Below are 12,993 nucleotides of genomic sequence, written 5' to 3'. Positions count from 1 at the left end.
TATATATATATAGTTCTGTTTCATATTCCCTTCCACTGATTCAGGCTTTTTTCTCAGCCCATCCACCTCATTTCTCAGTTCCACCATGGTCCCATGTAGAGCCTCCACCTCATCCGAGCATAAAGACAGCCAATTTTCAGCCACCGCTACACTCAGCTTCACCTGGTCAAACTGCTCTGAGGGCTGCTGTGGCACCAACAAGCTCAGCTTGTACCGCCTGCAATTCGCTCTTGATACAATTAAAATCATCTGTCAGAGTCACCTTCATTTCCATACTAATTATTGTTGTGTCTTCAGATTTAATTGAAGCCATAATATCTGACTTCAGATCTGACTCAAACATCTTTCCAGAGCTCGGTGAAGGCGGGGCCAACGCACCTGCTGTGGCAAAACCGCCATCCCAGGCTATAGTTGTGTCCGCAGGCTGTGTGGGCAAAGAACTTGCTGCCTTAGATTTTTAAAATTTAAAGTCCATATTACAGCTCCATTAAATCAATCCTGTGACAACTCCTTTCTCAGAGAAATAATTCAATGTGTAGGTAGCGAGAATATGTTCATGAAAGGCAGCTTTTCAAGCAGAGACGATGGAATCCTGGAAAAACGCTGCTTATAGATTCACCGCCATCTTGCGCAACCCCAAATAATGACATTTTGTAGTCATCACTAAACTTTGGTGTGGTAGTAACTGAGACTAATTGTCAACATGTATTTAGAACACTAACATATTGCAGATATTTGTTCAAAATGTTTAAGTTTGGTATTTGGAGTCACTTTTGTCTGACTTCTAGGAAACAATCTCATGAACCACCGGAAGAATTTCATTGAAATGTAGAACTAATCTCTGGATGTATGTCTAGAACTGAATCATTTCTGGAGCCAGCCCAATTCAAGATACTAGTGGTCTGAAGTAGAAGTAGTCTGCGAGGGCAGCTGCTCAGGTCGTTATTACCATCAAGCTACTAGTGGAGCCTGCTAGCGGGGCCTGCTAATGCTGCTAACGCTGCTAACATTGCTAATGTTGCTAACGCTGCTAACTCTGCTAACAAGATCATCTGCCTGCACGGACCGAACTCTACGCACCCGTTCGGTTCAGTGGGGAAACCTTGGATGTTCTCTGTCTTCTGGACCCAGTTCTGGACTGCGGTCTGTGACAGCAGCTGCAGCGGTCGTTATTATCATCAAGCTGCTAGCAGGGCCTGCTAACGCTGCTAATGCTGCTAACAAGACTATCTGCCTGCACTGATCAAACTCTATGGACCTGTTCGGTTCTGTGGGGAAACCTTGGATGTTCTCTGTCTGTCGGACCTGGTTGTGGACTGTGGTCTGTGAGGGCAGCTGCTGCGGTCCTTATTAACATCAAGCTGCTGACCGAACCTGCTAACAAGATCATGCCGCCAACAGAACCATGCTGTTGAAAGAACCTCACTGCTAACCCAATCACACTGTAGATGTATTTCTTTGGCACCTTGTTTTTAGTATTTTTAGTATGTTTTTAGTATTTTTTGCTGCATGCTTTTTTTTTATTGCGAGACAGTTCTTCTCATCCTAAGCATTTTATTGCTTTGTTGACCTTGTGTTGATTTTGCATGTGACATACACTAAACCTGAAGATGGCCACTAAAAACAAGTAACCTAATTAAACAGAAATGTGACTTTAATTCAGACAGTTTGACAGATATTTAGCTACAATTTGTTGTGGTAGTAGTTGAAAGTCCTTCAAAACACATAAACAGCATTTGGCAATATCCTACAAGATTTACAGAATAAAATGTTTGATCCAAACGTCTACAACTATATCACTCTTCATCATAAAATGATTTTAGTCTAAAACTCAGCTAATGAAAAGCAGGGTCCTTTTTGAGTTCATAAAGCTTGTTAAACTGTTTTAGTATTTATCTGTGCAGAAATGATCTGCCCAACATATTCTTCCTCATACTTAAAAGTCACAGTTAATGAGAAAAGCCTGAGGAGGCGTAAGAATGAACACATGAGTGCAGATCCACGCAGTTCCTCAGTCTATAGTTCATCTGTACAGGCCAATGTGGTTTTGGTTTGCACTACATTACTGTGTGCTAAGCAGATGCTTGAATTAGCCAGAGAGAATTCTCTGAACAAGCTATGTACATCCTGTTCTATTCTAATTATCCAGCAATCTGACTTCAGTGTGGGAGCGATGGATGGATGGATGGATGGATGGATGGATGGAAGGACATGTGTATGAAAGAGGGATGAATGAAAATAACCCCCTATCATCACTTTACTCTCTAGCTTATTTTGTCTTGTGTTTTTTGTTGACAAGCATGCTGGCTTTGTTGTTGTTTTTTGTTTGTTTTGTTTTTTGGAGTTTTTTGAACCACAAGGACAGTTCAGATTTGCTAATTTGATGGCTTGGAGTCAGAGATTGGTGGGATGGATCATCCTGACACTGTTTTTCTGTTCTCCCCCCTGCCCATCAGGTTCCTCAGGATGAGTGGAGTGGTTTCTCTCCTTTAGGGAAGGAGGATGACATCCCCTGTCGAAGGATGAGGAGTGGCAGCTATGTCAAAGCCATGGCTGAAGATGACAGTGGGGACTCTGAGGGGAGTCCCAAACCATCACCCAAAGTTCAGGCACGAAGAGCCAGCTACCTGAAAGCCACACAGCCATCACTGACTGAGATGACCACGCTGCAGTAAGATTTCACTTTATCCACTGTTTTTATCCTAACATATTTTTTTCTCTTCTTCTGCTGCTATGGTTAAAAAAAAACTGAAACTTTGCATGTTTCTGGGCATCAAAGCCTGCCTCAGTTTAAGCACATTATCTGGTAATTAAGTTTTTTAACACAGCAACTGGACATCTTTCCTCATTTGTTCAAGTCATTTTGCTTCTCATTTGGGGAACTTCCTCAAATTCAACTAAAATGTGCAGTCCCAAGCTTGTTAAACTGTTCAGTTTGTGAGAGCTGAACTCAAATGCAAATCATCCCCCCCTTCTTCCTGAAGGTGGGTAGGATTTATTAGTTTATATTTTTGATCCAGAGAAGCTTTGGTCACAGATAGAAAGGTATGAATTGCTGTGAAACTGACAGGGGATTAGCTGAAAGCAGTGCTCAATGAGGGCTGGTACTCAGGCTTTTGTCCTTAGTGTACCATCAATTCTCATAAACCTGCCAGTGCTCAGGGTTCAGCATCACTACCTGGAAGCTCCACCCAATTTGTATGAACTTAAGCCCCCAGTATACTCCCGCGTACATCCATGTGCAGAGGTACGCACGTACGTATGCAGAGGTACGAGCGTACCCCCGAGGGCATGTCCGTGCAAAGCTCAATTTTTACGACCGCATACGCGTACGTGGTGTCGCACAATAAACTGCCCGGCGACGGACTGTTTTGTATGCGACACCAATGTATTAAATTCCCCTTCTTCATCCCTGATCTGGCCTTTTCTTCTGTTTTTTTTGCCAAGAGGCAGTGATCTCTTCCTCCTCCGTTGATGCCATGACTGAAATGGTGAGAAATTAAGGAATTTGTCACGAATTAAACTCAGGTCCAGCGTGGCTGCGGGAGGGTCTGGAGATTTCCTGGTGTGCTGGTCTGATGTGTGGGTTGTAGAGCCAGCGCTCCCTGATTTTTTTTTTTTTTTTTTTTTGAGATCTTTTTATTAACAACATATAAACACAGAACACTGCTGTGGCTGAGGCTGCCAGCACTCGTTTTTTTTTTTTTTTCCTGACCTGTCATTCAATCCAGTAGGCGTGTCAGCAAATGACCAATCGGCGACCTCATTTTGTCCAGAAGGTAAACGCCCCTTGTCTGTGAAGCTGCTCTGCAGCTGCTCGGGGTGTACGCTGGAGTCTGACATCTGAACCCTCTGCGTACAGTACACGCGTACGTACGCGTGAACGGACATACGCGGCAGTATACTGGGGGCTTAAATTTACCACACCACATTAAATCTGTTCATACTCATTTGATGATATTCAGAAAAGCCAAACTCATGAGACTGGCCAAAAGCTTCAGTTTTTTTCTCACCAGTTGACTTGTTGAAATCCCTGTCTGGCTTTTTTGTGTTTTTATGTCACTAGTGAAGATCTTCAAGGCCTTCTTCCATGAAACCCTTTGTAATTCAAAATGGTTCGGTCAGAAAGTGACAAATCCTAACTACGGAGTTCCACTTGAATGATTTTGGATTATTTCCCTGGCTGTTTTTTTCTACCAGCCAGCAATAGGGTTGCGACCATTTGCATGTCCTGGGAGGTTGCTACAATTGATCTCCTGATGCATGCTCAATAATCCATGTAGCAAAATCTAAAAAAGTTAAGTCAGGTTCTCTGGACGTTCAAAAAAATGCAGAAACGTTTTGTCTTTCATCCGAAAGACCTTTTCAGTCTGAGGAGCTGTGTTCAGCTCAGTCTTATAATCAACCAGTTTGTTGCTGACATTCAAAACCAGCTGTTCACATTATCAAAGGGGTCCCATCAGCCTAACTATGGATCATTAGCACACTGATGGCTGTTTACTACTCACAGAGGGCTGAGTGATACTAGCAATCACAGCATTGTAAGAGGGGGACAGTTGAACCCGGAGGCCTCCACCCCTGTTTAACGATGGACGGTTTCTTTTCACAAAGATGTCCTCCTTTACTCCTCTCTCAAACCATCGTTCCTCTCTGTCCAGGATGTGAACATCTTCACCACTGAACGAGTGACCGCTGGCCTGGAGATGAGTGTAGACTACATTGTAGGTTTTTGAAAGCTGGAATCTAAGACGACCTCCTCTGTTTAAAGACAGTTTTATTATTTTTTATAGAAATCAGTTTGTGTCAAGGTGTATTCTTGTGGTATAACCTGTGGTATTTTAAATCGTTGTTGGCATTGTTGGTAGGGCTTACTTTACACCAATGAACACAGACTTGATTTTTTTTTTAAATTTATACTCCTTCATGAGGGGAGCGGGCAAAAAGTGTGTGTGCTGGGTGAGTGGGGTCCTTCATGATACAGGAGGCCCTCTTCCTGCATCTGGAGGTGTAGATGTCTGTGATGGTGGGGAGACTGACTCCAACATCTTCTGTGCAGCCTTCACCACTCTCTGCAAAGCTTTTCTTTCTTTCTGCAGCTGTGCAGCCTCCATGCCACACGTTGATGCTGGAGCACAGGATGCTCTCCACTGCACACCTGTAGAAGGAGGTGAGGACTGAGCTTCCCAGACCAGCTCACCACAACCGTCTAAGGAAGTAGAGTCTCTGATGAGTTTTCTTGATCAGTCTGGTGGTGTTGTTGCTCCAGCTGAGGTTGTCATTCAAGTGCACACCCAAGCACTTGTAGGTGGAGACTCCTTCCACTGCAGCTCCTCCTATATTCGGGGTCGTGGGGGTTGTTCCTTCAGAAGTCCACGACCATCTCTTTCGTCTTCTTCACATCGATGTTAAGGCTATTCTCCTTGAACCAACTCTCTAGGTATTCCACGTCTTGCCTGTGTCTCATCTGAGATCCATTGCTGCTCCACTGGCGTTATTGGCTGCAGCTGGAGCCATTTGTAGTGCACAGCTTCTGCCTTCTTATGGTCTGCTTCTGATCTGCTCATTCCCTTGGTAGGCTGCGCTTCTGCTCCTCTGCATGCAGTTGAGTTGTGCACTGCTGTGCTTTAATGCCCCAGTGCATAAGGATGCTCTGCTCTCTGGTTTTGTATTGCCCTAGGTTGAGACTACTTTCAGAGTTTGGGCTGCTCTTCCACTGCATTCGTTACTGTTGTTTTTTCAGCCGGTCAGTGGGACAGTGCATGTCTCCTCTGCCCTGTTGTAATATGTGAGACTGGACATTAACAGTTTGTTCCACCATCTGTGGTATCTTTAATTTATTGTTTGTGGAGCAACCAAAATATCTGCTTACCTCATGCTCCCTTTGTCCTCAGGGACTGAGTAGTAGACCTGAAAGCTTTGTTTTTTTAATTGTTTTAATAAATTATAAAATAATATTTGAATAGAAATCAGTCTGTCAAGGTGTATTCTTCCGAACCTGTAGTGTTTTAAATCGTTGGGTAATGGCATCCCCCAACTGGCGTTGTTGAGTTTTATGCAAAACTATCTATTTAAACAACTACCCCCCCCCCCCCCCCCCCCCCCCCTGGCCACATAAGGATGCATCAGGGATGCTCTAACCTACATTACCTATGTAGATTGTAAAGAGGGTGGGTCTTAAGACTGAGCTTTGTGGTACACCGTTGTTGACTGTTAAATAACTGGAGGAAGTACCATGTTGAACACATTGCCCCCAGTCTGAGAGACGGTTAGTGAACCAACGAGAAACCAATTTCTGAGAGCTTATGACATAAGATTTCATGGTCCACAGTGACAAAAGCTTTAGACAGGTATAAATAAAGTGTAGCACAATAGTCCTTAGCATCCAGTGCTTCAACAATGTCATTAATAGGATTGGGCATAGTTTGAATTTCAACGATTCCGGTTGCAATTCCGATTCTTCGTTTTGATTCCAAATCCTGTCGATTCCCAATTTGATTGTTTTAGAGGTGTTTTTTTTTTTTTTTTTGTGTTTGTTTGTTTTTTAAAGTCACATTATAAATGAGCTAGCTAGCCAGAGTTATTTCTGGATGAAATAATTTGAACTTCTATTTGAATTTTAATTCCATGAACTTTTTACTTTTTATTAACTTTATTTTGAATTTCTCACGGGGCTATTTTAACCAGTTCATAAATATCTAATTTATGAACTTTAATATAAATGTTATGAATTTTTTTTCACAGGGGTACATTTTCACAAGAGAGCTTTATGTTTGAAAACCTCATGGAAACACATTTCCACATGTCCAGTGTGTTATGCTGCAGCCATGTTACTGAGCTCCCACTGATGGGCTAACCTGCTGCAGAATATCAAACAACATTATTATTATTATAAAAATGAGCAACTTGTACAATCCAGTCCAGATTAGCAGTAGATACAGTATAAAATCAGAAACGATTCTTGTTGAGGAAAATGATCATATCTGCTTCTCAAGCAGTATGTGTGAGCGTTCTGGACAGACAGTGTCTCCTGCAGTAGAGAACACACGTTTGCTGGGTGTAGAAGAAGCTTGAACACATAAATATGAGAATGCAAGATCTGACAGCAAAGACTGTCTTGTGTTGGTTCCACCACCAGCAGCATGTTCCTCAGATAGAAAGGTGGAATGGCCTGGTACATGTGCAGCCTTCTCTCCACTTGTATCTTGATAGACATGGACATGTGACATTACGTTGTGCCTCTTCCTCAGCAAAAAGCTCCTCCAGTGGAGACTTTCTGGACAGATTGCAGGGAGGCGGTTCCTGAACAAACAGCAGGTTCATCAGTAGTATCAGTAAAAAGGGATCCTTAAAGTCATGATCATTATTAAGATTGAGAATCTATATCATTTCAGCTATCATACTCTTCCACTCTCCTCCTCATCCTCCACTCCCTCATTCTCAGGCCTTTCCTCAGACTGCATGGTGACCCCATCATCTCCACAGTCTTCCTCTGTTGACCACAAAGAACATTACTAGTATTTACATTTCAGATTTTAATAGCAGAAAAGGACAGGTGTGCATGAATGACATTTCACCTGCTCAGTCAGCTTCCTCTGGATCTGCTCCCAGACACATCATCCAGCTTCTGTTTAAAGTGCAGAGCAGCTCTGTAGTTACAGTGGACTTCTCCACCTTATACCAAGATGATTAACTTATTTGACAAGTGGTCCATGGTAGGTGTGTACTTGGGTTGATGGTTTTCACCATGTCCCTGCAAACATGTAATGTCACGGTTACTGTAATATTAACTTAGGATGGACTATTAATTAGGCAATAACAATAGAGCTCAGCTAAGCTAACTAACTTAAATGTTGGTGATTCCACATCCGAAAAGGGATGCAACCTTTTCTCAATATATGCTGTAACCATTCTGTGGCACAGACATATTTTCCTTGAACGCTATGGTGAATGGAGGAGCACATCTTGGAGTCTGGCTAACATTATTAGCCATTTCTGTTTGTTTGTCTATGAAATAATACATGAGCTAACATGCTCACAAGCTTATCACAAGCAAAACTGGTTTGTTCCACTTTGGAGTAAGCTGTTGGGGGAAGAATCAGTTTTGTTGTGTGTTTCCTTGACTGATGAAGCCTTCTGGATTGAAGGTGAAACGTTTCAACACACACAAAAAAAGAAACTGTCCAGATGACCTGACTGAAAAATGTTGGATTATTATCAGACATTTTCTTGTGGTTTTTTTTGTGATCGATGTGTAATTACAGGAGTTAATAGTGTGACAACTAGCCCCATAATCAATCCATGGTGAAATAGTTTATAAAGATGTGATTACTCAGAAACCAAAAACAATGAAGTTGGCAGGGACAGGCAGATCCAATATATAATACAATACAATATATGGATACATGTTCATCCAGTGCAATTTTAGGCTGCGTTAGACAAATTGTCATAAAAATCTCAAGAGAATCATTGGTTGGGAGCTTGATTCAGCATTCAGTGTGACAGGTTAACTGACAGCTGATTTATTTCAATCATTACCAAAATCTTCCTACAACAAATGTCAAGCAACGTGAAGTTTTCTGGGGAAAAACAAGAAGAAAAGAAGTCTATGTTGGGTGTGAATACTGCTCTACCTGCTACTATAAGCCATCCACAGCTGTTACTTTTTATTTATCCTTCTTTAATTCTTAAGAGTTTGTTCAAACTAATGCCAGCACTTAATTTATACTTATTGTTGGACTTTTAAAATGATTTTAAATATTGGAACAAGCCACTTTTCAGTCTGATTTCAGCATTTCTGATAAACATCAGAAACACCTTAAAAAAAAAAAAAAACTTGTAAAGAAGTCTTGTTGCTTTGTTTAAAAACAGTTGGAGACAAGCTTGACTCAATATTGTGAGTCAAGCACTTTTTTTTTTTGCAGTCTTGCTGAATTTTGAGTTTTTGCAAACAAAACCATATTTGCACAGCCAATCTTTGAAGATTACAGCTTTTTTCTATGTTCAGTGCTTGTAGAACTGCACTTTGGGTCATGTGCATTATTTTGTTGCCTACCTTTGCCAACATTATGCTTGCCTCGGCCCATTTTGTGCTCAACTTGGCAATCACCCCCACATTAATGACATCCTACTGGCAAATAAATAAATTAAGACAGGCAGATTTAAACCATTGAAAAAAGTTTATTTATTTCCAGCACAGTTGTTAGAAATGTTTTAAAACGCTTCTGTGCAGGTGTCAAGATGCAGCTCTAGGACTCTTGAGTTGGAGATATTAACCCCATGTCCAGACGTTTGCATTGAGTCAGACTATTTTGGGATAAGTTTTGTTGCACAAGTTTTTTGAACATTCTCAAAATTCAGTCAGAAAGACAGACTCCTGGGACTTGTGAACCTCTTCTAATATTTCAAGACTCCCTCTGGAGGGCTGTTCACCAACTAGTCTCCAACAGTCATAGCTTAGGCAGATACTTGATTTAGGATTTACTATGATTCACCATACCAGGTAGGAACTCAATACATGCACTGTAAGGACCAAATGCATACTTGGTACACACCTGGTTTATACCCGGACCTTACATTATATGTACCTGGCAAGAACTGGGTAGTTACATTATACTTACATACCAGGAACCTTGTACATAGTCCTAAAACTGTACAAACCTGTAATATACCCTGTAGGTTCCAGGTAAGTACCAGGCATGCATAGGTAGTTCCCTAGTACATACCCATTCATGTGCCGGGCTGTATAATGAATTGCTATCCCACTTTGAGGTTATTTTTTATTGAGCTATTGTATAAAACAGGACTGTGGTTAGTGAGGGGAGTATTGCAATATAACTTTGTGTCCCTTTTGTCTCTGTGTCAGGATTTCAACAGAGCACTCTCCCAAACTGCAGATCAGGAGCCACAGTTACCTCCGTGCAGTTAGTGAGGTTTCAATCAATAGGAGCTTAGACACCTTGGATCCCAAAACGCTCCTCGACCCCAAATCACTGCTCTCCTCACCCCAGTACCGCTCACGCAATGAAAGCTACATGAGAGCTATGAGCACCATCAGTCAGGTTGGTTACAAAAATGTCTGCCTTTTTTTTTATTAATGTGAGTCATTTTAGAGTATTTACAGAGAGACTTCAAAAGGTTTTAACACTATTGAATAGTTTAAGACATGACTGTACTGCCAAGCACAGCTCTAACATCATCCTGAAGTATGCTGATGACACCACTGTAGGGGAACACCACCTCAGAAACAGATCATCTCTGCTCAAACAGACTTCATGTGTTTTTGTGTTTGAAACTGTTTTAAATAAGATGCATCCATTCCCTTGGGAACAGACAGACTGTTTTTACAGGTGTTCAACTCAGTTCACAAACTTCTTAGTTGACACTAATGTGAACATATTAAAAAAAACTGTCTGTGTTACCCTCTGCCAATATGAACTCATTTCCCATGAAACAGACAGATCGTTTTAATGTTTGGTTCAACTGACCTCGAAGTTTGAAACATCTGCTGAGATTTTATCTTCCTTTATCAAAAAGGAGTATTACTCCAAGGACTCGTTCCCATGAAGATAACACATTTTAATGAACCCTTTGTTAATGACATTTTCTTGTCAGGGGATGAACAGCGACACCTTTTGATGAACATTGATTCTGTTTTATTTCATACCTGAATGTTTACTCGTGAAAATGTGTGTTTTAAGTATTCTCTCTTTAAGTTAAACATTTGTCTTATTTTTCTCTTTTAAAAGAAGAGTGACTTTTTAAGGCAGAGAGAAAAGGACTATTTAATTAATAGACCTTTATAAAAACATGACAAAGAGTTAAGACCATCTCTTCCGAGAGGTGGACCTTCACCTCTGAAACATTCAGACAGTTAAGTTTCACTTCACTTCTTCACTACTTTTTCACAAGCTCATCTACTTCTGGTTATTACTTCTTTCACTACACGCTTCTGGAGCTCGGAACTGAAGAAACCCAGTTTTCTGCACTAAACTCAGAGAAGAGAGAAGCATCCTTTCTGCACAGAGACGGGACAAAAAGATAAAGAAACCCTGCAGACCCAGAACCTGGCATTAACCTGAGATTTGTTACCAGAACCATCACACCGCAGGAGTGGAAAAATGCCAGCTGACTCCCATATGGACCCTCGTCCCTCAGATGACGGGTGAACTTTGAGGAAAAAATCAGCCTCTCAGTCACCAGAACATCTGGGCTGGTACCATTTTTAAGCAGCTGTGGACCATTCCTGACCATCTCATTCTGGTACGAAAGACCTTTAATGCCTTTCTGGTGATCATACATCACAATAATCTTACCAGACAAACTACCACTCACTTTAGACAATTTTAAACATCACAAACAGAACCAGTCCAAAATATGCCTTTTTAAGTTTCACTGATTTGAATAATCAATTAGACCTTTGATACAAAGCTATTTGTTATTCATTTGTTTGTTATGCATTATCACATATCAGCATCTCATTATTTTTATAACATTTAAATGTCGCCTGCCGTTTGAGGCTCGTTAAAGAGCGTTCTTTGAAATTACACAGAAAAATTACTCTACGCTAGTTTGAATTTTGAGCATAAAAAAAAAAAAAAGTTTAAAGCTGCATTCTTTCTCTGTGCTCCGTCTGCTCCAAGCTGTGAGTGTGTGTCTCCGTTTGAAAAGGTGAGGGCTACTCTTGTCAGACTACGTCTGCTTCTACATTTAAAATAGATATTGTGCATGCATTTTATAACCAATTGAGTCCAGCCAGATTAAAATTTATGGTTTGAGGATTTAATAAATCATGTTTTCAAAAATTTAATTGAAATGCATTTTAGATTTTAAGCCGTAACAAACTATAAAATATCGCTGTGGACTTTATGTTGGCATTAGCGTAGCTAACCAATTGCTAACAGCCCGTTTAATGACACTTTAAACGGTAAAAAGTTCTAATTTTATTTGCTAAAACAAACAGACAGTCGTGTTTTTATAGTGAAAATTTAACGGTTTGTAAACCATCCAAAGTTGTTTTTTTGATCGGTAATAGCAGCTAAGCTGAGAAGCTAAGCTAAGGCAACAGGCCAACTTTGGCTAAATTGATGCTTTTGTGGTGGTACCAAGTGGTTCTCATTAAAATTATGTGATTTATAAGGCACATCGGTTCGTAGATCAAAAATGCTTGTGACATCTGAGACAGGCTTGCAAATTTGGAAAAGATTATTCATTTTACATTTTTATAAATACTCTAATATTCTATGAACAAAAAAAAAAAAAGGGAGGAACAAAACAAAATCCAGGAGCTGAGGTTACCGGATGAAGGCCACCAAACCAGCACAGCACCAGACCACAGCAACTGGAACACAAAATTAATACAGGGCAACCACCAAACTAAGTCTAAATCAAAAATAAAAGTAAAAAACAAATAAAGGCCAGCCCAACTAAATATCTCAATTATACATTACAATTTACAAAGTAAATGGGCTGTAACCAAACAAAATAAGGAAAACTACTTAAAGAAGAGAACTTTTACAATCAAATACTCATTTTAAAAGTTGCAATCCAGACCCAGGTGTATGGCTAATTACCCACATCACTGACATGAGTGCTCAGGGACCGCGCCCCAAACAATTCGTGGTGGAGAAGTCCAGTGAAGCAGCCACAGGCATCTGAGGACAATTAAGTGCAACAATCTGGAGAACCCAAACAGCAGTGGACCTCCACAGAGCCAGAACACTGGTAATGTTCCACAGGGACAACGGTTGTAACCTCAATGGAGACAAAGCAGCAGTGATCTTCCGTGGAGACAAAGCAGCAGTGATCTTCCGTGGAGACAAAGCAGCAGTGTTCTTCCGTGGAGACAAAGCAGCAGTGTTCTTCCGTGGAGACAAAGCAGCAGTGATCTTCCGTGGAGACAAAGCAGCAGTGATCTTCCGTAGAGACAAAGCAGCAGTGATCTTCCGTAGAGACAAAGCAGCAGTGATCTTCCGTGGAGACAAAGCAGCAGTGATC

At 41.0% G+C, this 12,993-nt stretch overlaps 1 protein-coding gene across 1 annotated transcript in view; it reads left to right on the top strand.

Annotated features, from left to right (window-relative positions):
- Nucleotides 1-12,993, top strand: part of dlgap1a (discs, large (Drosophila) homolog-associated protein 1a) — a 345,763-nt gene that overhangs the window by 71,045 nt on the left and 261,725 nt on the right. The window contains exons 2-3 of the mRNA XM_037681980.1: nucleotides 2,457-2,671; nucleotides 9,863-10,058. Of these exons, the coding sequence (XP_037537908.1) occupies nucleotides 2,457-2,671; nucleotides 9,863-10,058 (411 nt within the window). The remainder of the gene's footprint in view (nucleotides 1-2,456; nucleotides 2,672-9,862; nucleotides 10,059-12,993) is intronic.

Source organism: Nematolebias whitei, chromosome 9 (genome assembly GCF_014905685.2).
Source record: "Nematolebias whitei isolate Nwh7 chromosome 9, NemWhi1, whole genome shotgun sequence".
NCBI classification, from domain to species: Eukaryota; Metazoa; Chordata; class Actinopteri; order Cyprinodontiformes; family Rivulidae; genus Nematolebias; species Nematolebias whitei.
This window is presented reverse-complemented; position numbering and strand designations above follow the sequence as displayed.